Source organism: Galeopterus variegatus, unplaced genomic scaffold (genome assembly GCF_000696425.1).
Source record: "Galeopterus variegatus unplaced genomic scaffold, G_variegatus-3.0.2 Scaffold949, whole genome shotgun sequence".
NCBI classification, from domain to species: domain Eukaryota; kingdom Metazoa; phylum Chordata; class Mammalia; order Dermoptera; family Cynocephalidae; genus Galeopterus; species Galeopterus variegatus.
Window position 1 is genome coordinate 282,176 of NW_007727060.1, and position 26,433 is coordinate 308,608.

The window sequence follows — 26,433 nt, forward strand, 5'->3', positions numbered from 1 at the left end:
AAAGATGTGTGTTAATCTACTTTTAATATATTACCATTATAAAATGTAGTTAATTTTTGTTCTTTATTTTTGAACATCTTTACTGAGGTATAATTTACATACCACAAAATTCACCAATTTTAAATATACAGTACAATGATTTGTAATAAACTTACTGAGTTGTGCAGTTTTAGAACATTTTCATCATTTCAATGAAATCCCTCATGTGCCAGTTTACAGCCACTCCCTGTTGCCACCTCTAACCCCTGGCAACCACGAATCTATTTTCTGTCTCTAGAGATTTGCCTTTACTGGATGTTTCATATAAATAGAATCATACAGTATGTGATATATTGGGGGCTGGCTTCTTTCTACATTATACTAAAAATGTGTTCAACTAATTTTATTGAGTATCCACTTTACGCCAGGCACAATAAATATAAACTAGGCTACTGGTGACCAACAAGAGATATCTGAATCTTATGGTCTGGCAGGGAAATACACATAAATGTAAAATTTCAACTAAGTTTCATGATGTTCTAGGAATATGACTTTGGGGTTGGAATCAGGGGAAGCAAATCATTTCAGTCCGAGGGACAGGACATGCAGGAGCAGAAAGGAACATGAAAAACACAGTTAAATTTTAACAAAAGCAGATGTGACCATTATTTCAATGTTCATTATCCCCGAGATTTTAGGTTGCATGAAGGCAAGGACAGTGTGTCTTATTCAGTGCTTTATCCCCAGAGCCACTGAAGAGCTGTTAGATAAAAGGTGCACAATGAATGCTTTCTGGATAAATTAATAAATGTATAACAATGTGTTCACATTTGAGTTTCTAAACAAAATTAACACATGTGTTGGTTAGAAAAGAGGTGTTTTGGCATTGTATATTTTCTCATACAGGTCAAGATATCCAGTCTTTACAGTCTCAAATCTTACACCATTACCAGTATTTGGTTAAAAAATAGCTGATTGTAACCACAGTAATAATGTCTTATGCCTTATAAGAACATTTATAATTTCAAGTGCTTTCACAGCTTTATATTCTGAGCCTCCCAACAACCTGTGATTTCTACATTATCAATTCATTTTTCATAGAAGTGCAGTCAAATGAAAGATGATTAAAAATGTAGCTTGTCAACATTATCTGCACAGCATCATAAGTTGGGGATCTTACAGTGTGCCTCTAGATTAAACCTTCCCTGATGATACTCTTTTGTAAGTAATAAAATTCTGTACCCATAAAAATAAATAGTAGTTATAAAATGTCTGTCTTATTTGGGCTGTACCATCAGGTACCAATTACTATACGGTCATACTATAATTGCATACAAGTTTATGGTCTATGACATAGAAAACATTCCTTGACAGCTTTTAAAAAATATATACCCTATCATGTAATAAGTACTACTTCTTGCCATGATCATAGCAATGTTACCTGCCTTTCTACTGGACTAAGAATGTTAGCTTCAAGGTAAGTACCTACAGCCCTCTGAAACTCAAGCGGCTGTTTTCTTGGTATATCTTGGCTTTAACTAGCATGGATGTACAGCATACTTGTATACCTTGAACTAGAAATAAGCCTAACTTAGAGTAAAATCCAAACTCTTATCCATGGAGCACAAAGTCTTCCATGCCTTTGTACAAATCCTCTCCTATCTCAGTTCACTCCAACTGCACCAGCCTTCTCTTTGTCTTCCCATCATGGTAGCTTCAAGGCCACAATGACTGTGTCTTCTGCCAGGAGTCATTTCCTCTCTGATCTTCGTATGGTTGGCTCTTTCTCAGCATTCAAGTCTTACTTCAGATTTGCCTCCTCAGATTCACCTTCCATGGCTATCCTACAAGGGTATTTCAAAAAGTTCATGGAAAAATGGAATTAAAAGGTAATATGAATCTTTCCATGAGCTTTTTGAAGTATCCTCATATTTACTATTACCTCCTATCCAATTATTCTATATGTTCATATTTGTTTTCTTTATGGTACTTGTGAGTTTTCTATCATTCACTTATTTATTTCCTCGTTTATTGTTTGTCTCCTCCACTTTAAGTGTAAACTCAAAAGGATCAAGTCCATACCTGTCTTACTCTGTACTATATTTTTATACCCAGCACAGTGGCCAGCATAAAGCATGTGCTTAGTAAAAACTCATCATATGAATAAACAAAGGAAGAAATTAACAAATGAATGCAGCAATGAGACACACCAGAAGAACATTTCGTTCTCTTATTCACTCATTCATACAAGATGACAAATGTAGTTACTGTTTCCAGAGTGTACAGATCAATGAGGAATGCAAATAATTATAACTGTTGCTAGGGCAAGTACAACGTACTCTGACATGCACACAAATAGGTCCTTGCTCCATCTAGGGCTTGGAAAAGCATTTTGGAGGAAAGGGTATTTATGCTAAGACCTAAAGAATGAGCAGGATTTAGGATGTGGAGAATTTAGGGGTTGGCTATCCAGAGAGGCAGTGTTTAAGCTACAGAAGCAGCCAGTGTGAAGGTCCAGAATGGAGCAGGTGGCCCTATGAAGGAGCCAGAAGAAGTTGAGAACAGCAGGAGGGGAAGGCACAGCCAGCACAGGGGCATGAGGAGCAGGGAACAGAGCAAGGATCCTGCATGTTTGCAGAGTGTGGCCAGCTCATCAAGGGAATCGAGGGGTTGCTGAAGGGTTCTGGGATGTAAGATGATAACCAGATTTGTGTTTTCAGAAGATTCCTTGGCTACAGTATGAAGAATGAATCAGAGGGAAGACTGGGGGAAAAAGATTAGAGAGGAGGATGCTGCAGTCATCCAGGTGAGAGAAGAGAGAGGCTTGGAAAGGAGAATAACAAAGCAGCTGGAGAAAACAGTGAGAATCGAGATCTTTAGGGTAACTGAAGAGATTTGGTGGTTGATTGGACATTGGGTAAAGGGAGAAGAGTCCAAGCACTTCCAGTGTGAGCAGCTGGTGAAGAGTGTTGTTTTTTTTCTTTAGTTGGGAACACCGAAGAGCAAGTTTGAGAAGAGTGAATGTATTTTGGCTGTTCTAGGTTGGGTGTGCCTGCGAGACTTCCAATAAATAATCCCACTATGCTCTGGCTGTGTTTCAGGAGAGAGATCTGAGACAGAGATCAGAGTCCTTAGCATATTACAGAGAAAACGGAGCAGCCATACAAGTGGATGTGATTAGCCAGTGATGTGTGGTGGTGTGAAAAGAAAAAGGGACCCAGGATAGAGCTGTAAGGAACAGACACATTTAAGAGGCAGAAGGAGGAAGAGGAGCCAGGAAAATTGAAAAGTAGTCCAAGTTTTCTAGGTAGAAAACTAGAATTCAAATAAACATGAACATAAGGGAAGAGAGCATTTGAAGAAGCAGGGAGTGTTTTCCAATACAAAGAAAATAGAAATAGACTCACCAAGTGGTAGAAATGGGTTGTGGAGAGAGTGGGAAATGAGAAAAAAGAGTGAGTAGAGACAAGCTTGACGACAATCGGGTTTTTAAAGAGGGCAGGAAATGGAAAGAGATGTGGCATCAAGGAACAATTTTTGGTTGTTTTGTTTTTAATTAACGAGAGACCTGAGCATGTTTCATTGCTGATGGGAATGAGCCAGAGTGAGAAACTGAAGACACAGTGGAAAAGGAAGTCAGGGCTGTGCTGAGAGAGGCTGGAGCAGAAGAGACCAGAGCACAGGTTGAGAAATGGCTCTGGATGGTCAGAGGCCATTGTTGGGAAAATAGAATAGTTTGGTCAGGGCCCTCGCCTCGGGTCCAGTTGGGTGTGGTTCAGCATCCTTCGTAAGCAAATTGTGTGTGTGTGTGTGTGTGTGTGTGTGTGTGTGTAGTTAGTGCACATGCACGCCAATGTATCTCTTTAGTTTTGTTGCTTTTCTTGTGTGTGGGGGGGGGACAGAGAGAGAGAAGTTTTAGTGAAGCAGGTGGGTGAGCATCTGCATCCTTTCCAACCTGTGGCTCCAAGGACCTTTTGGCCAGTTACCTAGCTCATAGACCTGCGTGAAGGGGTCTGGTGACCCAGCCTGGCATGTGTGGGGTCTGGTGACCCAGCCTGGCATGTGAAAGGTTTGTGACCCAGTCTGTGAATGGGTTTGAGGGGTCTGTGGGCTCCATACCTGGCCCTAGCTTGACAATTGGCCCAGTCAGCAGGATTACCAGCAGGTAAAAGAGCCCGACAATTGGCGTGGTCATGTAGCTTTACAATTGGCGTCACAAAAAGGATTAAGAGAGCTACAATTGGCTATGTTGACAGGATTCCTACATTAGCCCGAGCAGTAGCATGGCAGCCACTGTCCATCCTAACCACAGGACAGTGCAGAAGGAGATACATCAGCCCAACTGTGATCGACCTAGTTCCTCTCTGGAGATGTCAGCAGATAATAAGAGCTGACATTCACCGAGCATCGATTACCTGATGTTGTGTGCATGCGTATGCTCTAATTTCATCATCACAACAACCATAGGAGGAAGGTACAATTATTATTCCAATTTTATACGGGTGAATATGAGTTAATTTGCCCAAGATCACACAGTTATCAATGGTGGTGCCAGCATTTAGTACACAAATCTAAGATTTTATTGTATATTTTACAAACACCAAAACCTTCCCATGTGCATAACATTAACATGGTTTCTCAGCCAGACAACAGCAGGCTTCCCATGACTGTGTGAGCAGAGGAAAGTAACTCTGTATCCCCTATCTATGAATTCTCTTATTTGAACAAACAGAAATGCTTCCTAAGAAAAAGACATGAATCTTGACCACCACTGAGGTTTAGAAAACAAACATATCTAAGGGACCTTAGTGCTCTCAAAGAGGGCCAGCTTGCTTGGGCTGACAGTGGGCCTACCACGAAGGACAGTATCAGGACAGAAAGTCACAGAATCAAGGTCATAGACAAGTGGTGGCTGATCCTCAGTTTCTGACCAAGCTCCTATGGCAGTGTGGTATAAAGTAGTCACGTATGTGAACTTAAAGAGATGTGTCCGTAAATACGACAGGTTTAAATAAGGCAACAGAGAAAGAACATTTTCCTGCAGCAGAAGCACTGCAGTTTTACCAGTGTCGGCCATGGGAGATTCCCCAATGGGGACATGCAGGCCATGGTGGGAAAGGAGCTGGAAGAGGCCACTCTGTAGAAATGTTAAGATTTGGAGTTTTTAGTCCTGGGCTCAACAAATCAAAATGAACATCACAACATAATAGCTATAGCACTTTGGGGACCGGATATCAGAACCCTCAACCCCGTTCAAACCGGACATAACACTGAAGTTCTCTTTGTTTCATAATAACAGCAATGAGGATCTTTAATCCTGAGACTCACCCATGTTTCAACTTCGGCGATATCAGAAACAATGGATTTTCACTTCAATCAACCAGAGCAAAGGAAGTTGTTGGAGAGGCCAAGTCCCATACTCTTTGAAACTATCAGGCCATGCATTGTAGAATCTGTTTGTGGACTTCCTTTCCAACATTCACTTCCTACTTCTCCTTTAATTGTATTGAAAACCACCAGCACAATATTGAGCAATAAATGTCAGAGACAGGGAGCATAATTACCTCATTCTTGACACTAATGGAAATGATTCTAATATTTCACCATTAAGTATGATTTTCTCTGCAGGTCTCTGGTAGATATTTTTCATCAAGTTATAAAGGTTCCTTCAAATGCTTATTTTAGAAAAGAAAAAGGTGTAAAGTCAGTAAGCTAAGCTCTCACCTTAAGAAACTTGAAAAAGAGGAACAAATTAAACTCAATGTAAGTAGAAGAAAGGAAATAATCAAAATAAGAGCAGAAATCAGTGAGATATGAAACAAACAACAGAGAAAACCAACATAGTCAAAGGTTAATTCTCTGAGAACAGAAATAAAATCGATCAACACCTAGAAATCATGATTAAGAAAACACAAATTGCCAACACCAGGAATGAAAGTGGGGTGTCCGGCCAGGTCTTCCAGTCGTTCTTCAGATAATACTGACAGCATGGCCAACTCACATCAACAAAGGGGGAAACTTAGATGGTGGTTGATGAACTTTTCTGTAAAGGGCCAGAGTATAAATATTTCAGGCTTTCTGGGCCACGCGTTCTCTGTCACCATGACTCCACTGTGCCACTCTAACGTGAAAGCAGCCGCAGACAATAGGCACTAGGCCAGATTTGGCCAGAGGGCTGTAATTTGCCAATCTCTGACTTAGATAAAATGGGTAAATCCCTTGAAAAATATAAATTTCCAAAACTGACATTAAAAAGCCCCAAAAGCTAAACAGCTGCATATGCATTAAAAAATCAACTTAAAATAAAAAATGTTCCACAAAGAAAACTCTAGGCCCTGATGGCAGCACCCACGTTATCTATTCATAAACTCTTTCACAAAATATTTGCGGATGCAATATTTTCCAACTCCTATTAAGGAGTATCCTCTGATCCCCAAACCTGGCAAAGACATTATAGGAAAAGAAAATTACAGACAAATATCCCTGATAAACATAAATGCAGCAATCATTAACAAAATATTAGAAAATAGAATCCAACAAAAATACATACATGTATAAAGGATAATACATCATAACCAAGTGGAGCTGGTTATTCAGGAATGCAAAGTTGGCTTAACATTCAAAATTTTACCACAATAACAAAATAAAAGAGACAAATTATATGGTCTTCTGAACATTTGTGAGAAGGATCAATGCCTCTTCAAGATAAAAGCTCTCTGCAGGAAGTAAGGGAAAGAATTGACCTCTATCTGATAAAGGACACCTCCAAAAACATATAACTAACATCAAACTTAATGGCGAAACATTACGTTAGTCTTCCTTGAGACTTCTCCAAGGTAATAAGGCAAGGATGTCTCATTATTTCTATTCAACATTGTACTGGAGGTCCTTGTCAACTCATTAATTCAAGAAAAGAAATTAAGGGGGCAGAGGGAGAATGGAAGAAAAGTAAAACTATCGCAGCTTACAGATGATGTGTTAGGTACATAGAAAGCCCTGTGGAATCTATTAAAAATAAAACAACAACAACTACGAAATGTAGTAAGCAGTTTAGCAAAGTTCCAAGATATAAGATGAATATTTAAAACTCAGTATATTTATATAAGAAACACTGGAAAATAAAATTTAGAAATTAATTAGTATATAAAATAGAATCAAAACATATCAACCATCTAAAATAAGTCTAGTGAGAAATATGTAAAACTTCTACATTGAAAACTATAGAAAACATTGTTGAGAGAATTTAGAGATCTATATAGAGAGATACACTGTGTTCTTGGGTTAAAAGAACTTTCATTATTGAGATGTCCATTCTCCCAAAATTTATATTTAGATTCAATGTCATCCCAGTCAAAATTTAATTAAGCTAAAAAATTAACTAGGGTTTTAAAAATAAACAATGCAATTGTAAAATTTGTTTAGAAAAGAACCTAGAATAGTCAAAATAATATTGGAGGGGGGAAACAAACTAAATTGGAGGAAATATAACATAATTTCAAGGCTTACCATGAAGTTATGGTAATTCAGAGAGTGTGGATTTGGCATAAAGACAGAAAAATAGATCAATAGAACAAGAATCTGGAAATAGACCCACATAAATACAGTCAATTGACTTTTGACCAACATGTCAAGTTAATTCAATGGAAAAAGGAAAGATGTGTGGATCATAGATATAAATGAAAAACCCAGAACCATAAAGGACCTTGAGAGAAACAGAAGAGAACCTTTATGATTCCTGGATAGGCAACAATGTCCTGTGCATGACAAAACAATCAAGAGCCATAAAAGAAAAATTCAGTATGCTACACTTCACCAAAATGACAACTTTCTGCTCATAAGATATACTGTTAAGAAAACCAGCAGTTTATTCATTTTTTGACAAAAGACTTGTATCCAAATTAAAGAAAGAAATCCTATAATGGACAACAAAAAGGCAAACTACCTAATTTTAAAAAATGGAGCAAAAGATTTGGACATTTCACAACAGGAGATATATGAATGCCAACTAACACATGAGAAGTTGCTCAACATCTTCAGATGTTAGAGAAATACTAATTAAAATCACAATGAGATACTATTCTATACCTACTAGAATGGCTGCAATTATGAAGACTGACATACCAAATATGGGCAAAAATATGAAGCAACTGGAATTCTGTTACATTGTTGATGGAGCGTAACAATGGAGAACTGTTGTTCTGTTTCTTAAATGGTTAATCGTATACCTTCTCTATGATCCAGCAATTTCACTTTTAGGTAATTATCCAGGAGAACTGAAATATACATGCCTGCCACAAAAGGACTTTATTCAAGAATGTTTAAAGTAGACTTAGGAATAAATAACCCCAAAGTGGAAACCCAAACGCCAGTTAATAGAACGGATAAACAAATTGTGCTATATTTATACAATGGAACACTGCTAAGCAATAAAAAAGAATGAACAGCAAATACATGCAACAACATGCATGAATCACAAAAATGTTTGTTGAAAATGCAAAGGTCTGAGATTTGACCCTTCTTACAGGCTAACTTGATAGCCTGCCACAGTTTCAGGGATGCTGGCGGAAGACACAAAGACTCTGGGGTCAAAGAAAAAGGACAGTTTATTATCACAGCAACAGCATGAGCAATATTAGAGCATCAGCATTTGCCCAGTTCTCTGAGTGCAAATTTTCAAAGGCTTTTCAAACGGCCAGCACACGCAGTGAATTGAGTTACAAGAGAAAAATTCTGAGTTCAGGGAGAACTCGGATCTTTGATAAAGACAGTAAGCATGCCTGACCTTTGCTCAGGAAGAGGTATTATTTTTATTATACTAGAGAATAAGCCAACTTGTCCTTTGCTCTGAAGGGAAACACTGTCTCTAACTTCAAGAATGTTCACTACACAAGCATCCTTGAAAAAACAGTCCAGAACAAAGAGAAATCAGTATCTCTGCTCATAAGATACACAGTATTGTGAGACCCATGAGGACTGTCTCCCAACAATGTTAAGTGGAAAATCCAGACAAAAAAGAAGATATGCTCATTTATAAGATTCACCAACAGAATTTTCTTTTCTTTCTTTTTTTTTTTTTTTTCCTTTTTGTCTTTTTTCGTGTCCGGCAACAGGTCGCAACCCTCCGTGTCGCGCCTGCACCTTGCTCAGCCAGTGAGCGGGAACCGGTCTGTATGTGGGATCCGAACCTTCAGCAGGAGCGCCGCCGTGCACCACCGGGCCGGCCCCCAACAGAATTTTCTTTTGTAAGTTATCACTGTCTAGTTTGTGTATCAAGTTTATTAGAACTTCATTAAAAGAGTAGAAAATCTTTCCCTCTTTGTTTACACTTCAGAACAGTTGGTATAACAGTATTTATCTGATCTTTGAATGTCTGATAAAACCATTGGAACAGGCTCTGTTTGGGGAGGGAGGGCACATCTTTGACCACCTTGATTACCATTTCAATTATTTCTGTAGTTAGTGGTCTACTCAAGTTATCTGCTTCATTTTAAATCAATGATAGAAAAAAATATTCATAAAAAGTCATCCATTTAATTTAGATTTTCAACTTAATTATCAGAAAAAAAAATCATAGTTATGCAGTCATTTCAAAATATTTTACTCATAAGAGTTATGTTTCCTTTCCCTATCCCTGCATTGTATGTTTTTGCTTTCTCCTCTGAACTGCAAAAATTTCTCAGTGTTATCGATCTGTTCAAAGAACCAATTCTTGTGTTGATGGATCAGAATGGAATCACATGGCATAAATGGGTGACGAATCTCTTTTTCTCTTACCTTCATCTGTCATTGTAGGGATCTTGAGTTACTTCAGGATCTGTTCAGCTTCTTTCTCTAGAGCAAGTGTGGCAAACTACAGGACATGAGCCAAATCCAGCCCACTAGCTGCTTTTATAAATAAAGTTTTATTGAAACCCAGCCATATTCATTCTCTTACAAATTACCTATGGCTTCTTTCCCACCACAACAGCAAAGATGTGTAGTTGCAGAAGAGACTAAAATATTTACTATCTGATCCTTCACAGAAAAAGTTGGCCAACCCTTGCTCTAGAGCCAAGACATAATTAAGGCAGAAATCTTCTATAAATGTTTGTTTACAAAGTATTCCTCAGGGATTTATACTAGGGACAAACGCCCCTACTGATAACCTCTTAATATATACTGGGACAGAAGGGTTTCCAATTGTCCATCTCTTTTACATTTAATCCTTATCACTGACCACGGACCATCCATGTTTTTTATATTTGTTGAATCTTAGTTTTTGATTTCTCTGGAATTTCACTGGGTTAAATTAGGCTTATTGCAATAGCTTCCTCTTTTTTGTATGTTTGGACTGATTTTCTTTGCTCTTAGTTATCTATCAGTTCAGTTTCATCTGTTGTCTAACTTCCAGGCATTCCTCAAATTATCTGGTCCAGTATTTCCAGAAACAATATAAATTTTTTATATATCTTATCTGTCATTCAGTACAATTTCTGATCACAGGGGAAGAAGAAAGTATGTACTTTATTCATGATCTTGTGGGTTCCTGCTAGGTTATGAAGCATGAGACTATCAGATCACATTTTTACATAAAGGCAAAAAAAAAAAAAAAAGACTTGTGTCAAATATATACTGGGTAGCTTCAGGCTTGACAGGCTCCCCTATTCAGGTAACAGGTCAGGACAAGATAAAAACACTATCAATTTTGTATCCAATTTGTTTTCAAAAGAATTTCTCAGTTAGTGACTAAAAGTGTGCCCCCAAATTAGCTTTAAGCAACAAAATGAGGGTCTCTTTTTTATACATATAGTATTTCTGAGTCTTTGTGGTGGGGGAGGATGAATGGTTAATGAGAAAAGTTTTATATTGTTTATCTTGAGTCTTATCTAAAGCTCTCTGTGTAAAGTCCCAGCACACTACTGTTACTAATTTTTTTAAGTGTAAAATGAGTCCATCTCTCTTTTGATGATTTTCACACAGTTCAATAACAAAAAATGCATGGGAAAATTTTCTTATCAGATCCCAAGCCTCCAAAACAAAACACTTTTGCCAAGGAAGCTTCACATCCAAGAAATTAAATTCATAATATTTGTGCTATTTTCAAAGACTCTGACAAGGCAGGGATATACGAAGGTACTTCAGAAAGTTCACGGAAAGATGTGTATTGTCTTTTAATTCTATTTTATGTACACCCAAAATGCAGTATTCCTGCTTTTAATCCCAACACCATCTAACATGCAACCACAATAGTTTGGGGGAAAAAATAGAGTTAAAAATAATTATTGTGCTTTATTTTATTTCACTACAATTTGGAAGTGAGAACTGAGGAAAAAAATTATTTGTTCAGGAAGATCACCAATTATAGCAAACTGTGATCTGTTTTAAAATGAAGCTATTTAAACGACTAAAGTTCATTTCAAAAACAGCTCACAGTATTAGCAAGAGTAATTCTCATTAAAAACATACTCCAGCAGATGGTTACATCCATTAAAGGGAGAAAACTAAAGGGGTCTCAACTTCAGTACACAAGCTTCTCATGTCCCCAAACCACAGCTTGAGTCATATTCAAATGTTGCTTCTCTAACACACATGCTAGTAGCAGTTCCAACAGTGCAATACTCTACTGAAGGCACCTATTTGGCTGGTCTGTCAAACAGTTCAATTCATGCTAGAAGTGTTTCATAATTAAGCAGATAAATGTTTCTTCCCAAACCATGCCCTCTCTCTACTTCTCATGTAATGTGAAAAAAAGAAGCACTATTTAACTCTTGAACAAAATGGAAAACTGTATAAATATTTTAAGAGAAATGAAAGCTAACTTCCACTAATTAGTTGAATATGCTAAAGCTACCAGGATGTGAGTAGCATCAACCCAGTGTTGCTGATGGGGCAGGGAGGGGACACTTTTTATACACTGATACAGGGAAGGTAAATCTGGCTTCCAGGCTTTGAGCCTAGCAATTTTATTTTATTTTATTTTATTTTATTTTATTTATTTATTTATTTTTATTTTTTGTCCTTTTTGAGACTGGCCGCACCGCGCTCAGCCAGTGAGTGCTGTGAGCGCACCAGTCATTCCTATATAGGATCTGAACCCGCCGCTGGAGCGCTGCTGCGCTCCCAGCGCCGCACTCTCCCGAGTGCGCCACGGGCTCGGCCCAAGCCTAGCAATTTTATATCAGGAAATTTATCCTGAAGAAATAAAGAAAAATCTGTGCAACACACATATACAGGCCATTTACTGTAGTACTGTTAATGATAGCCAAAAATAAAAATACAACCTAACCAGCCAGTATTATCAGTAAAAACAACAACAATAAAAGGTGGTATTGAAACATACTGAATTAAACTGACATGGACAATTTCACTATCAACACAGAAGAATTTTAAATTAAAATATACCCAAACGCAAAGAAGGCCTGGAAGAAACAAGGGGAAAAAAACACACTATGAGGGGTCTTCAAAAAGTTCATGAAAAGATTCATGTTACATTTTATTTCTATTTTTCCATGAACTTTTAAAAGTATCCTTATAGAGGGACATTTGCTCAACTCAGAGCACAAAAAGAAAAACAAACTTAGATAAAGATAACCTTAAAAAATGAACACACAAAAAACAAACCTTAAAAAATGAACACACAAAAAACAAATCCAATTTAACAGAACCAGCTTCAAAACAACTGGAGTTAGAACAATCTAAATAACATTAAATGGGGCCGACCCCATGGCGCACTCGGGAGAGTGCGGCGCTGGGAGCACAGCAGTGCTCCCACCGCAGGTTCGGATCCTATATAGGGATGACCCGTGCGCTCACTGGCTGAGCGCCGCACAGGCGACACTGAGCCAAGGGTTGCGATCCCCTTACCAGTCACAAAAAAAATAAAATAGAGCAAAATAAATAACATTAAATGTCACTTTGAAATAATAAATGAGATAAAAGAATATAAACCACAAAGAAAAGATGGGTCATCATAAAACTGATTTTTAAAGAACCAAAAGGATCTTTAGGAAATTTAAATACAACAACTGAAATCAAACAGATTAAAGGATTATGTAAATTGAAGTGTTTTAAAAGGGAACCCTCGTACACTGTTGGTGGGAATTTGTTAGTACAGCTATCACGGAAAACAATATAGTGGCTGATTGTAAAAAACAAACTGTTTTTCCTCTGCTCACACACCGCAATCAACACAGAAGACTTCTGTGACCAAATGTGTGGGAACTTTCCCCCATACACCAGGCAAGCAATCAATTCCGCAGCAGACACCAGCTGCGCATCTTCTAATTCAATTCAGGTCTGACACACTGTCTACCTAGATAGTACAGATTGTACAGGTTGAGAACTCAGTCCCACAAGACTGTCCCCCAGTTCCGATGCCAATTGTGAGCCCCAGAATGTTTTACCTGTGCTTCTGACCAATGGGCCATAAGTCAGGGTTCCCACAACTCCCTCCTTTGGTTTAATTAATTTGCTAGAGCAACTCAGAACGCAGGGAAACACCTGACTACATGTGTGGGTTTATTATAAAAGATATTACAAAGGATGCAGATGAAGAAATGCTCAAGGCCAGGTATGATGGAAGGGGTGCATGGCTTCTTTCCCTCCTGGGACATGCCGCCCTCTGGGAGCCTCCATGTGTTCAGCTATGGAGAAGTTCTCTGACCATCGTCCTTCTGGGTTTTATGGAGGCTTCATTACATAAACTTGATTGATTACACCCCAGTCATTGGTGATAAAATTAACCTTCAGCCCCTCTACCCTCCGTAGAGGTTGGGGGTGAGGCTGAAGAGTCCCACCCCTCTAATCATGCCTTGGTCTTTCCAGTGACCAGCCTCCTTACTGAAGATACCTAGGGACTACCAGCCATCAATCACCTAATTAGCATATAAAAAGTACTTATCATTTTGACGATTCTAAGGATTTTAGGAGTTGTATACCAGGAAATGGGAACAAAGATCAAATATATATATTTCAAAATATCACAGAGGTTCCTAAAAAAATTAAAAATAGAACTACCATACAATCCAGCAATCCCACTAGTGAGAATATATGCAAAATAACTGAAATCAGTATGTCAGAGATATCTGCACTCCCATGTTCATTGCAGCAGTACTCACAATAGCCAAGATACCTAAGTGTCCATCAACAGATGAATGAATAAAGAAAATGTGCTGTTTATATACCCAATGGAATACTATTTGGCCTTAAAAAGGAAGAAAATACTGTCGTTTGCAGCAATATGTGTGAACCTGGAAGACATTATGTTAAGTGAAATAAGCCAGGCACAGAAAGACAAATACCTCATGGTCTCACTTTTTGTGAAATATAAAAAATTTAAATGATGTAAATAGAGAGTAAAATGGTGGTGATCAGAGTCTGAGGGAGGTAAGGAAATTGGGGAGATCTTAGTCAAAGAACATAAAATTTTAGTTAGAAGGCATAAGTTTGAGAGATCTACTGTACATCATGATGACTACAGTTAAAAATATATCATTTACTTGAACATTACTAAAAGGAGAGATTTTAAATGTTCTCACCACAAAAAAGAGAAGAGTGTGAGGTAATGAATATATTAACTAGTCTGATTTAGCCATTCTACAATGTACATGTAAATCAAAACGTCATGTTGTACACCATAAATATATGCAATGTTTATTTGTCAATGAATTTTTTAAAAAAAATTTGAAAAACTGAAATATTTAAGAGTAAAAATTACTGATACCTGCAATTTCTTTTGAAATGAATCATAAATGGGAGATGGACTGATGGGTGAATAAAGGGCTGGACGAAGAACGGATACGTGATAAGACAACAAAAATATATTAAGTATAGAATCTAGGTGGCAGGTATACACATCACTATATAATTCTTTTAACTTTTCTGAATGTTTGAAAATTTTATGATAAATTGTTGGAGGTATACACATCACTATATAATTCTTTTAACTTTACTGAATGTTTGAAAAATTTTATGATAAATTATGATAAAACTTAATGAACTATGTATCTCATTAGACACTACTGTCATTGTAGACATCACAGCATAACAGCAGCAGCAATGGCTAACACTTACATGGTACTTCAATTTTGCAAAGTAGTTTAAGATAGTATTTTACAAATACTATCAGTTAAATAGCTTGCCTAAAGTGACACAGTTAAAAAATAAATGGTAGAAACTGAGATTGGAACCTACATAATCTGGCCCTGGGTTCCTTTTGCTTAATCATATATCTGCTATGGGTTGAATACATCCCCCCAAAGTTCTTGTGTTAGAAACTTGATCCCCCTTGTAGCAGTGTTAAGAGGATGAGAAATCCGATTGATATTTAAAAGGTAGGGCCTTTAAGAGGTGACTGGATCGTGAGGACTGCACCCTTGTGAATAAATTAATCCATCCATGGAGTAACAGGTTAATGATTTAATGGGTTATCCTGGGTGTAGACTGGTGGCTTTAAAAGAAGAGCCCATGAAAGCATGCTTGCCATTCTCAACATGTAATACTACATGTTGCCACAGGACATGGTACAGAGCCCCCACCAAAAAAAAGGCTCTCACCAGCTGTGATCCCTGTAACATGGGACTTCCCAGACTCCAAAACTGTAAGAAATAAACATCTTTTATTTACATATTACCCAGTCCCACGTATTCTTTTACATGCAACAGAAAAGGGACTAATACAATATGCTATAAGGAAAAAACTGAACTGGAAGATAGATTTAAGAGGTCACCTGAATTGCAGCATAAAAAGGTAGAGAGTTGGAAAATATGTAATAGAGTTTAGAAGACAGAGAAGAGAGAATAAGAAGGTTCAATATACAGCTAATAAAAGTCTAGATGAAGAAAACAGAGCAAAGAAAATAACTCTCAACCTAGAATTCTACACCTAGCAAAACTGTCAAAAAGGATATCAAAATAAAGACAAGGGATCAGAAAATTTCCTATTACAATCCATCACTATACAAACCGCTAAAAGATATACTTTTGAAAAAAGAGAAATGAATTCAGAAATAAGAAATGGGGTAGAAAATAAATATATAATGAGCAAAGTCATTGCTAAATATGTTGGCAAATCTAAGCAAAATTTAAATAATAGTAATAACAACACCACCACCACAATTAATGGGGGATTTAAAAAAAATAAGATTAAACAGTGGCATGTAAAATGGAGAGTAGAGCTCAAAATAAATGATTCTAAGCTCCTTGATGAGGAAGAGGTAAAGTTTATTAACAGTTGACCAGCCTAGATGGACAGTCTCACACAGAAGAGAAAAAATAGGTACAGTACGTAGGTATGAGTGCTACACTGGAGCCTTGGGAGAAAACGGGCATGATATGTTTCTTTAAATCCAAGTGGAAAACTAGAAGAAGAATGACACAAAGGTAGAAAATGAAAAATTAAACAACTGACGGCTAAAACCTTCCTGGCATAGCGCCTTGCACACCGAAAACATTCCATAAATGCTGAGTGAAGCTTCCTTTTCCAAGTCTCAAAATCACAAGTCTATACAATACCTGTTTTTTATGGAAGTCCTTTAGAGCCGTTTCATAGCCTTCCTCCAGTCTACTGAAGGCTATTCCTACATCTGTAGTCCACCATATCTGTGAGCTGGTTAGTGCAACTTGAGCCGGGAAATCAAAAATCCACTGTTCCCTAGATTTTTCCTCATAGGCCACTATGGCTTCTGTGATAGAATGACGCACTGTCTCTTGCATGGTCCGTTCAAGCTGCAGAAGCCATGACTCCACCTTTTGAAGCAAATTGAAATGTTATAACACAGGCTTAACTATGGAAGAAGGATAATTCCATCCTCCCACTGGCTCTAAGGTCATGCAGAGTATAAGGCCTTCTGTGGTTTTATTTTAAACCCAAGTAGAAAGCTGCAAGAGGGATAACGCAAAGGGATAGTTGAACTAACTCGCCAATGAAGCTTTTTTCCTGCATGAACCTGTCTTCTCCCAGGAATACTGCTCGCCTTATTTTACCACAAGCTGGCTAATAACTCCACAGCCTGAACAGAGGTGTTCTCTATTATTAGCTTTCCAGCTTTGAAGACAAGGGGGTTCTAAACCAAGATTCCCCTCTGGTAACACACAGTGTTTTGAGAAGCCAAATGCCACAGCTACCTATGGAGGTTATGAGTCATATTCTAAAGCACTGGGGATAATGGAAAATTGATTTTTAAAAACAATATTTTGATAATCTTTAAATCTATGAAAAATTCTTCTCTAAAATCTTCATAGTTCTTAGTCTTAAGACAAAGCATTCTCAGCAAGTATCCTAATTGTATTCCCTACTGCTTCTAATCTTCACACTTGTCAGAAATTAGACAGCAGGAGCATATAAGAGAAAGGACAACTGCTGACATATGAAAATTAATTTTTAAAAATTTCATTTCAAGTTTATTTTGCTCCCACAAATACACCTTTGCCAGTTTTCCATTCTATTTACATGTGCTTTGTTATATTAATCCATGGTATTATCTGTTACCATGGCATGATATATAACTCAAAGGATACATACATTATTTGCAAATAATTGACCACAGCAATAAAAATGACTACAGTAAATAAATTCTAAGACCACATGAGATGTTGAAGATACTACAATTGGTTGTCCCCTCACCTTTGTGAACATGGCAGCAGCATTCCTATAACCTCTTTTCTCTCTCTCTTGAGAATTGGGAAGAAATGATAGGTGGTTAATGAGCTGACAACCTTCCCTCTCAAAAGAAAAAAGAATCACTGCCCTGGCAATGGCCCCAACATCTCTTATTAAGAAACTTCTCCTCTGGCTTCACAGTTGTGGCTCTGTTAACATGCATGAATTCAGGTTAATCTGATGAGATCAGGTTGTTCTGATCTAATCGAAGGGGTCCTGTATGTCTGCTTTAATAACTAAGCAGAATTCTGAATGTCACCAAGCAACAAATCCCCTCAGTAGATCAGTTATTATTTGAGCATCTCCCACATACTCTGGGATCCATGTCCTCAAATATGGCCACCTGTCCTCAAGAACACTTTAGTCCATTTGGGAGGACCAAACACAATATATCAGCTCATGTTCAGATGACTATGGCAACCTATCTGAGTATGATATGAGAGCTAAGCTCTGATGCGGTGCTTGCTGGATCCTTCTCTTTTTGGTATTTCCTAACCTTCTGTCCTATTCTCCATAATAACAATTACTACCTCCCATTATCACTAATTATGGGTATATTCATTTCCTCAATGAGTCTAAGAGCTCCTCAAAGACAAGGGCTATGTCTTGTTTATTTCTGGGTCCCCGAAAACCTAACCTAGCATCTGATGCCTAGTATGTATTCAATAAACACTTGCAAATAAAATAAGCTAAATTGGGAGAAACCAATTGTAAAAGTGAAGTAAAAGAAAGAAAAGCCTTAAAGGAAGAGCATCTTTTTCTAAAACAAAGACAATTAGAGGGCAAATGTAGTATGTGCTTAAAAGACTTTAGCATAAGTTGCTTATACAGAATTAGAGCACTATAAAAAACTTTCAATATCAAGAGTTCCTGCTGGTGACAACCACATCCATCAATAGACTGTCCCTCTCTGGGCACCATGCCAGTTGACAAGCCGTCTGCTGGGGAGGGAACAGACAGCAGCACACTTTTGTCAAGATAGTTTATAGTGACTCTTTCTAATCATTACAATAATATTCTAAAAAGCCCAAGAGATCAAAAAATATATTTTAATCAAAGTATTTGACCATCTGCTTCCCCTTCATTTGGCAGAATTTTCCTGGTACAATATTAAAAAGCAACAGAGAGAAGTAAAGAAAACCCTTGTAAAATAAGATTGCAATCACTTTCCCGCAAAGAACTCTTTAAGGAACCCCCTACTCCAACCCAAACGGTTTTCTAATAGAGGCTATTCCCTCAGCTACTCTGTGGCTTAACCCAAGCTACACAAGCATCATCATAAAAAGATGCAGTTTTTCTAAGTCATCTGAATACACCAAAAGCTCTTTCGTAAATCATAATAAGCCATTCCTGTGGATAACTGTTAAGAATATTTTTGAGGTACATGGCCAAGAGAGAAGAGAGTACGCTAACTTAACTCTGTGCACGTGGTGATTAGAGCATGTGCCATCAGCTTGGTAGATGCAATCAACTTTATTTATCAGCAGTCATTTACAACATTCACAGCTGAACACTGAACAACAAAGCCTCTTTAAAACATGCCTTAATGCAAGGTGCTGCTTCGCTGTAACTCTCTCCTGTATTCTCTGAGCAGTGGTGAAAACAGAACACCCTTTGTAGGAGACTCAGTGACTGGGTTGCATTTGCTACTAATTCTGGAGTCCACTAATTCAGTCTGTGAGAGTCCCTTCTGTTTAGTTCAACTCCTAGCATCTCTGAGACTCTGCTGGGAGCTGGAGCCAATGAGCAGAAACTGGGAATCACGGCAAGAAGCCCTCTATCACACTGGAACTAGGTAAACGAGAATCTCCAAGCACAAAACTAACCAGATTTTACATGAGTTGATTTCTTCTTGTTCAATTTGACCTTTAAAAAGTATCCCCAAAACACTCCCCTAACATAGAAAACCCCACAATCAAATCTTACATGGCCTATGCATTCACACTCAGCTCGGAATGGGACATATTCCTTTTCTTTGCTGTACATTCCAACTGCTCTGTGTGCACAAACATCCTGACTGTCTTCAAATTGCAGATCTGCAATGCTGTCGAAGAGCTTGGCAAGATGACGTGTTACCTAAACCAAGAATATTAGAAAAGATAATAGCATTAAAAAAAGAAAAGATAACAGTAAGAACTCTAGATGTGTCCTGGTAATCTAGAGATGATGCTATATGAAGTCACAAAACTTGCTTTACAGAGTTACATAGTTGTCTCAAAATATTTTTCCTCAAAGTAAAAGTCACTTCTAAAATGCCAGAACTTTAAATGACCTTGATGGAGAAGTCGCCAGGCACTCTGGTCACATCATTGGGTGCTGGCTGGTGAATGCTTCCCATACAAGGTGACTACTTTCTACTTGAAGATTGGTGGCTTGCTGATTTCTCTACCTGTGCCATATTCCTGCCATCATCCTGCTGGGACTTTTGTGGTCAAGTTTTTAAAATTGAAATTTATATTATTAGTCTGTACTATAAAAAAGCTATTAAAATATCTGAAAAATGTAAATTAGATAGAATCTTCCTCTTTTGGGGAGTCTGATGTTATCATGTCCTTGCTTTGACATTGGCGAGCCCGACAGCATACCTGATACATAAGAAAGGTGGACAGAATTTCCCCATTTTAATAGATAAGAAAATAGAAACTAATTTTGTAAATTCTCCAAGTCCCCATTGCTAAAAGTAAGTGGTAGTTCAATTTCAAACCTACAATTGCAGGTCACATCTATAAAGGTCAAGTTCTGGCAGCATAACCTCTTACATCCTAACATTCGCATTCTCGAAAGGAATCCCCTATAAATAGCACATTGAACTCTGTGAAGGTTACAATCACATCTATAAAGGTCAAGTTCTGGCAGCATAACCTCTTACATCCTAACATTCGCATTCTCCAAAGGAATCCCCTATAAATAGCACATTGAACTCTGTGAAGGTTACAATTTGAAACATAAAGCGAAGATCAGATTCAAAGACAAAATATCAGCATTTGTTTCTGAAGAATAGAACCTCATTGGCCTCCAAATACAAGCCCAGAATTAGCAACACTCATCTATCAGCTTCCCCACTGAGGAGCCCTGCCCTGTGTCTTTGCCATGGAGGACAGGAGAGGAAGACATGTTTTCTGTAGGCAGACTTTATCAATCAGTAAGTCGCTCCATCATCTCTCTTGGGGTAAACTGAGTAAAGGACACAGATTAGCCGAGAGGAAGTATCAAGAGTGGGAATAAACGTTCCCGCCTTACACATGGTGCAAATAAAAGCTGCCAAGTGAAAAAAGTTTGGTGGTTTCTCAGAAAGTTAACAGTAATTATCAAAGATCCAGCAAATCACTCCTAAGTCTTTACCTAAAAGAGCTGAAAACAGGGACTCAAATAGACATTTGTACATCCATGTGCATAGCAGCATTATTCATGATAGCCAAAAGGTGGAAAGTACCTGAATGTCCATCAACTGATGAGTGTAGAAACTGTGATACATACAATGGAATACTGTTCAGTCATAAAAAGGAGTGAAGTACTAACACACGCTACAACGTAAACCTTGAAAGCAACAAGCTAAATGAAAGGAGGCAGCCACAAAAGGCCATACGTTGTATGATTCCATTTATATGAAACATTTAGAACACGTAAATCCACAGACACAGGCAGCAGATTGGTGGTTGCTGGGGGGCTGAGGTCAGGGCATATGCAGAGTGACTGCTTAATGAAAAGGGAGTTTTATCTGGGGATAATGAAAATATTTTGGAACTAGGTAAGAGGTGGTGGTTGACAACATTGTGAATGTACAAAATGTCACTAAATCGCACACGTTAAACAGTCATTTTACGTTATATGGATTTCATCTCAATAGAAAAAATAAATAAAAGCTGCTGATAATCAGAAGATGGTTTGAAGCTATATCACATTTCCCAGAACGTAGACTCCATCTCTGTAATGAGTTTTTCTTGAAACATAGTTTAACTGGACTTGATAACCATATGATAGCAGCTTCTAGAAACAATAGCAACCTGCCTAAATTTTCTGTAGGACAAGACCAACAGCAATATTGGTAAGGAACGTTTTACATGGGATTTAATCTTTGAAGATTTTAGCCTTCACATTTTTGCTGTATTTGCAGTTTTAATATTAAAGAAAATCACAGGAAGGAAGTCCTCCTAGTTTAAAATAGATGAAGTTTTGAGACTCTTGCTTACATTAAGTGTAGACTGAGGGTAGCCAACTGATCACAGCTTGGGTTATCATATTTACCTCTATCCCTGTACATTACCCAAAGGACATTTATACACAGAAAGTCTCTCCTGTAATCTAACAATTCACTCTCACAGCTGAGGTGGCCAGAAAGTGCACAGATGTTGAATGGCTTCTACGGCATAATGGGTTAGATAATACTCAGTTGAAAAGCTGCAGGATAAATGAGACCTCAACCATCAGACACCTTCACATGTTATTGCTTTGGTGAGAAAATAATCTCAAATGAACTTCTAGCTCTGTTCTCACTCAGTCAGCGACCAGGAAATGAAAACCTCAATGGCTTGAAGTTATCCCATTACTTACACCTGGCATAGTCTAAGTTAGATATTTTCATATTCTGCATTCAATTTAAAGTTTCTGAGGGAACAGGACTATTTTTTAATCAACGTGGATCCTGTTACTCTCAGATTTGTTCTATTTCTAATAAGACTTCTTTATATTTATTAACACACAATTAAAATTCCTTCTTTCTAGTTAGCTGTTTGGAAAGACCTTTTATTCTATAACTGAAAATAAGACATAAAAAACTAACACTTCATAGACCTCTCTTTTGATCACGCTTAGGATAGAGAAAGGATTTGAACACCTCAAATATTAAAAAAAGAGCCAATAACCTCATCATAATTTAAATAGGTTTCTAAAAAGTTAGCAACAAAAATTGAAATGTTGTTTCCTCAGTTTCCAGTAAATTAGGAGAATCCACCCACTATTGAACACAGGCAGTCCTAGCTTTGCACAGGAAGACGAAATCATAAAAATGACCACACCAGCTGAAATCACACTAAACAATCTTAATTATCAACAAGTAAATTACGATTATGCAGTCACCTTTGAAATATTTTGCCAAAACATTAAAATCTCTCTCATGTTGATTATAAATGTATAGGGAAATGGAAAAAAACCATAAAGTAATATTTAATACACCACAATTTAAAGCATTAAGCACATTGAAACAAGTGTCTTCATAGAAAACTTATCAAGAGTCATTTGAACAGTGCTTGCCACTTCTTTTCATCTTCTAACTTAAGATATGGAATAAGCATCTTTTCTCTGCCTTGAAAAACTCTCACACTCCCTTCGAATTTGGATTAACCACCAACATTTATTCTGTGAGCTTCTGATGTCATAAAATTTCTTTCAGAGTTTCTTTAATGTGAAAATTTTTGGTTTTTGGTGTTTTTTGGGTTTGTTTGCCAGTGTCACTTCCTTTGGGACACCTTCATCCTTTTTGTTACAACCATTGTTTTCATTTACGCTGCAAAGTTCCCCTGGTGGCACATCTAGACCCTCAACTGGTGCAGGGTCGTCATTCCCAGTCAGCTATCTCTTCTGTGACTCCATCTGTGTGTGTTTCACATNGATGTCTGTGCCTTATGCAATCATTCCCAGTAAATACACCATGGTATCTGAAATTTTAACCATGTTGTTAGGGCACTGGTGTTATTTAGCCAATCCTTGGTGACTGAAATTCATACACATCGAAACTGTGCACAGGGAAAACCTCTCACTAAATGTAAGAATTTATTTATCTACCTGTAAACAAAGTCAAAAATATTTACTCATCTAATTTTAAAATTAAAAATGCAAACCAATACGATGATCAGTTGATCAACCCCCATGACCTACAGCTGTTGTTCACCTAGAAAAACAAAGGGAAGGCAGACGAAATTATTACAGCTTGTAGTTACATTCTCAAACTTATCACTTGCTTTTTGTCTGTGTCTAATGTTATATTTGCCCCATCTACCTAAAAATGCTACTGCTCATCAACTGAGATAAAATATACACAAAGCCACACCATCCCTGGCCTGGAGAGCACCCAGGATTCATTCATATGTATTCACTAACTCATTTATTCATGATGGTGATGATACTCACAATAGTATTATTTGTGAGAATATAAGTAACGACCAAAATGTAAGCAGTCCTGTCTTTTGCAGATATTATTCTCTAGATAAGGCAGAATGAGTCCAGTATCGTTACATGTGTAAAAATTTAAGCACATCTGTTGAAATATTAAATAGTTGTGTTTTTTAATTTTAAATCATAGTATTGTTCACTATACAGGATAATGGGCATGCAACATTGTTGAGAGTCTAAATCCACAAAGACTTTCTAGAAGTTGGTGAAATCTGTTACGGCACATTCATATAATGAAAACTTTTATACTACTAAACATCACATTGTAGAAGAATATTCCAACTTTGATTAAGTATACAAGTTATGACATACACAAACACAGGTACACATTAAAAACTATAATCACTCAAAAATAGTATCTAGGAGTTTATCAGTCTCATCTTTTTTCTAGTACAGTTGGCCCTCGTTATACGTATGGGGTTGGTTCCAGGACCCCCCATGGATACCAAGATCTGTGGATGCTCAAGTCCCACAGCTGGCCCTGTAGAACCCTCAGATATGAAAAGTCAGCCCTCCACATACAAAGGTTCCGCATTCTGAGGATACTGTATTTTCAATCCATTGTTGGTTCAATCAGTATATAACCTATGTATAAGTGGACCCACACAATTTAAAGGGTCATGATGTTCGAGGGTCAACTGAATTTCTATTTTTCAAGCTTTCAATAAGGAATGTGCAATTACATAATCCAGATTTACTTTTACCAAAAATAAAATCAGAGTATATATAATATTTTGCAGTTTAATTTTTCACTTAATAGACATATCCACACATCAGCGCATACAGGGCTGGCTCTATTTCTTCCTTAAAATATCTTGCATGCATATATTGTATAGTTTTGTATACAACACTGTATTAGACTGCTTCTGTTGCTTATAATAAAATACCTGGAACTGGGTAATTAGTAAGAAAACAAAATTTATTGTTTACAGTTTCAGAGGCGGAGACATCCAAAGTCCAGGGAACACAAGTGGTGAGGTGACTTTACAGCACTGCAGGGTGTCACATGGCAAGAATGGTGGAACAGAAAAAGAGCTAACCTCCTCACTGGCTTTCCTTTTAAAGCTCTCGGAACCACACCCATGACCACCATTAAACCATCAACTTATTAATCCATTTACTAGGGCATGGTCCTCACAATCTACTCACCTCGTCAAGGCCCCACCTTTCAATTACTACAATAGGATTTCCAACCCTCTTAACACTGTCACAGGAGGACCAAGCCTCAATAAGTTTTGGGGAATCCATCCAGCACCCCGAAGACTCCTCATGGTGCTCACCAGTTACTACTCCTGTAAAAATGTACATTGTTTTGCAAAAATATGGATATTATCTTTACAAAAGTGAATTCACACAATATGTACTCTTTTGTGACTGCCTTCTATCATTCAACATCAATTCATGCTATTAAGTATAGCACTAGTTTTTTTCATTGCTATGTTGTATTCAATTATATGAATATAACACAATATATTTAACCATTCTACTGTTAAGAGACATTTAGAGACAAATTGCTAGATAATAACACATGATTATATTCATGTTTAGAAGATAGTATTAAAGAGTTTTCCTTAGTGGTTGCACCAATTTACGGTCCCAATGATTAGATATGAACATTTCCATTGCTACACATGCTTACCATCATTTAGTATCAGGAGTTTTTAAATTTTAGCCTTTTGGTAGGTTTGATCCTGATAACTGAGTGAGAGCATATGTTTTTTGAATCCCAAACCATGTAAAGGATGGAGGAAATACATACACAAATCAAAAAGAGAGGAGGAAATGAATACTAGGCAGAGTATTTCAGCCTAGTAAAGAGAAACACATCAACTCATGATGTTTTCACCAGTTCTCCCATACTCATTGACATCAAAACAATACCAGAGCTGATATGAAGGTATCTTTAGGAAGGAAAAAAAGAAAGAAAGAAAAAAGAAAAAGAGAACAGGAAAGACTAGCTCCATGGATTTGTAGTGGGTATTAATCAATTTTTTGCTTTGTCTATAAATTTCAAGTAAAATCTTTTACTTTAAATCATTGAATGTATATTCATGTACTTATATATGTATATGTGAACACGTAACTAACATGTATCAATTAGCTTTTGTAATATAACAAACCACCCCAAAATTTAGTGGCTTAAAATAGCAACAGTTTCATAGCTCACAATTCTGTGTGTTGGCTTTTGGGTTGCCTCGGCTAACCCCAGCTGGGCTCTCTCATACATTTGTGGTCTGCTGGTGGGTGATCGATATCTCCTCTCATCTGTGTGATGGTTGCCCAGCTGGTGCCTTGGGCCTGGGCGTGTGCTTCTCGTCATCCAGTACACCAGTGCTGACTCACTTGTGATGGGGTGGTCACAGGTTTCCAAAGAGCAGCAACAGGCAAGCCCCAGCGTACCAGAGCTTTTCAAGCTCTTCCTAACAATACCCTGACCAAAACAAGTCACGTGGTAACCAAAATGGAGAAATAGGCTCTAACCTTTGATGAAAACTGCAACACTACATTGAAAGCGCATGGATGCAAGGAGGGGAAAGATTTGTGGTTATTTTTATAGTATTACATGTTAAGTATTTTTCTCAGTTCACTATACGCTTTGTTTTACTTGTTACTCAGAAACCAAAGAGACAGGACCTACTGTTTTCCCCT

The 26,433-nt window shown here is 37.5% G+C and overlaps 1 protein-coding gene across 1 annotated transcript in view; it reads right to left on the reverse strand.

The window, feature by feature from the left end:
- The window catches only part of DNAH11 (dynein, axonemal, heavy chain 11), a 364,599-nt gene that overhangs the window by 233,310 nt on the left and 104,856 nt on the right, over positions 1-26,433 (reverse strand). Inside the window, exons 33-34 of the mRNA XM_008573669.1 lie at positions 19,543-19,692; positions 16,470-16,703 (exon numbers count right to left, since the gene is read on the reverse strand). Coding sequence (XP_008571891.1) covers positions 16,470-16,703; positions 19,543-19,692 — 384 coding nt within the window. The remainder of the gene's footprint in view (positions 1-16,469; positions 16,704-19,542; positions 19,693-26,433) is intronic.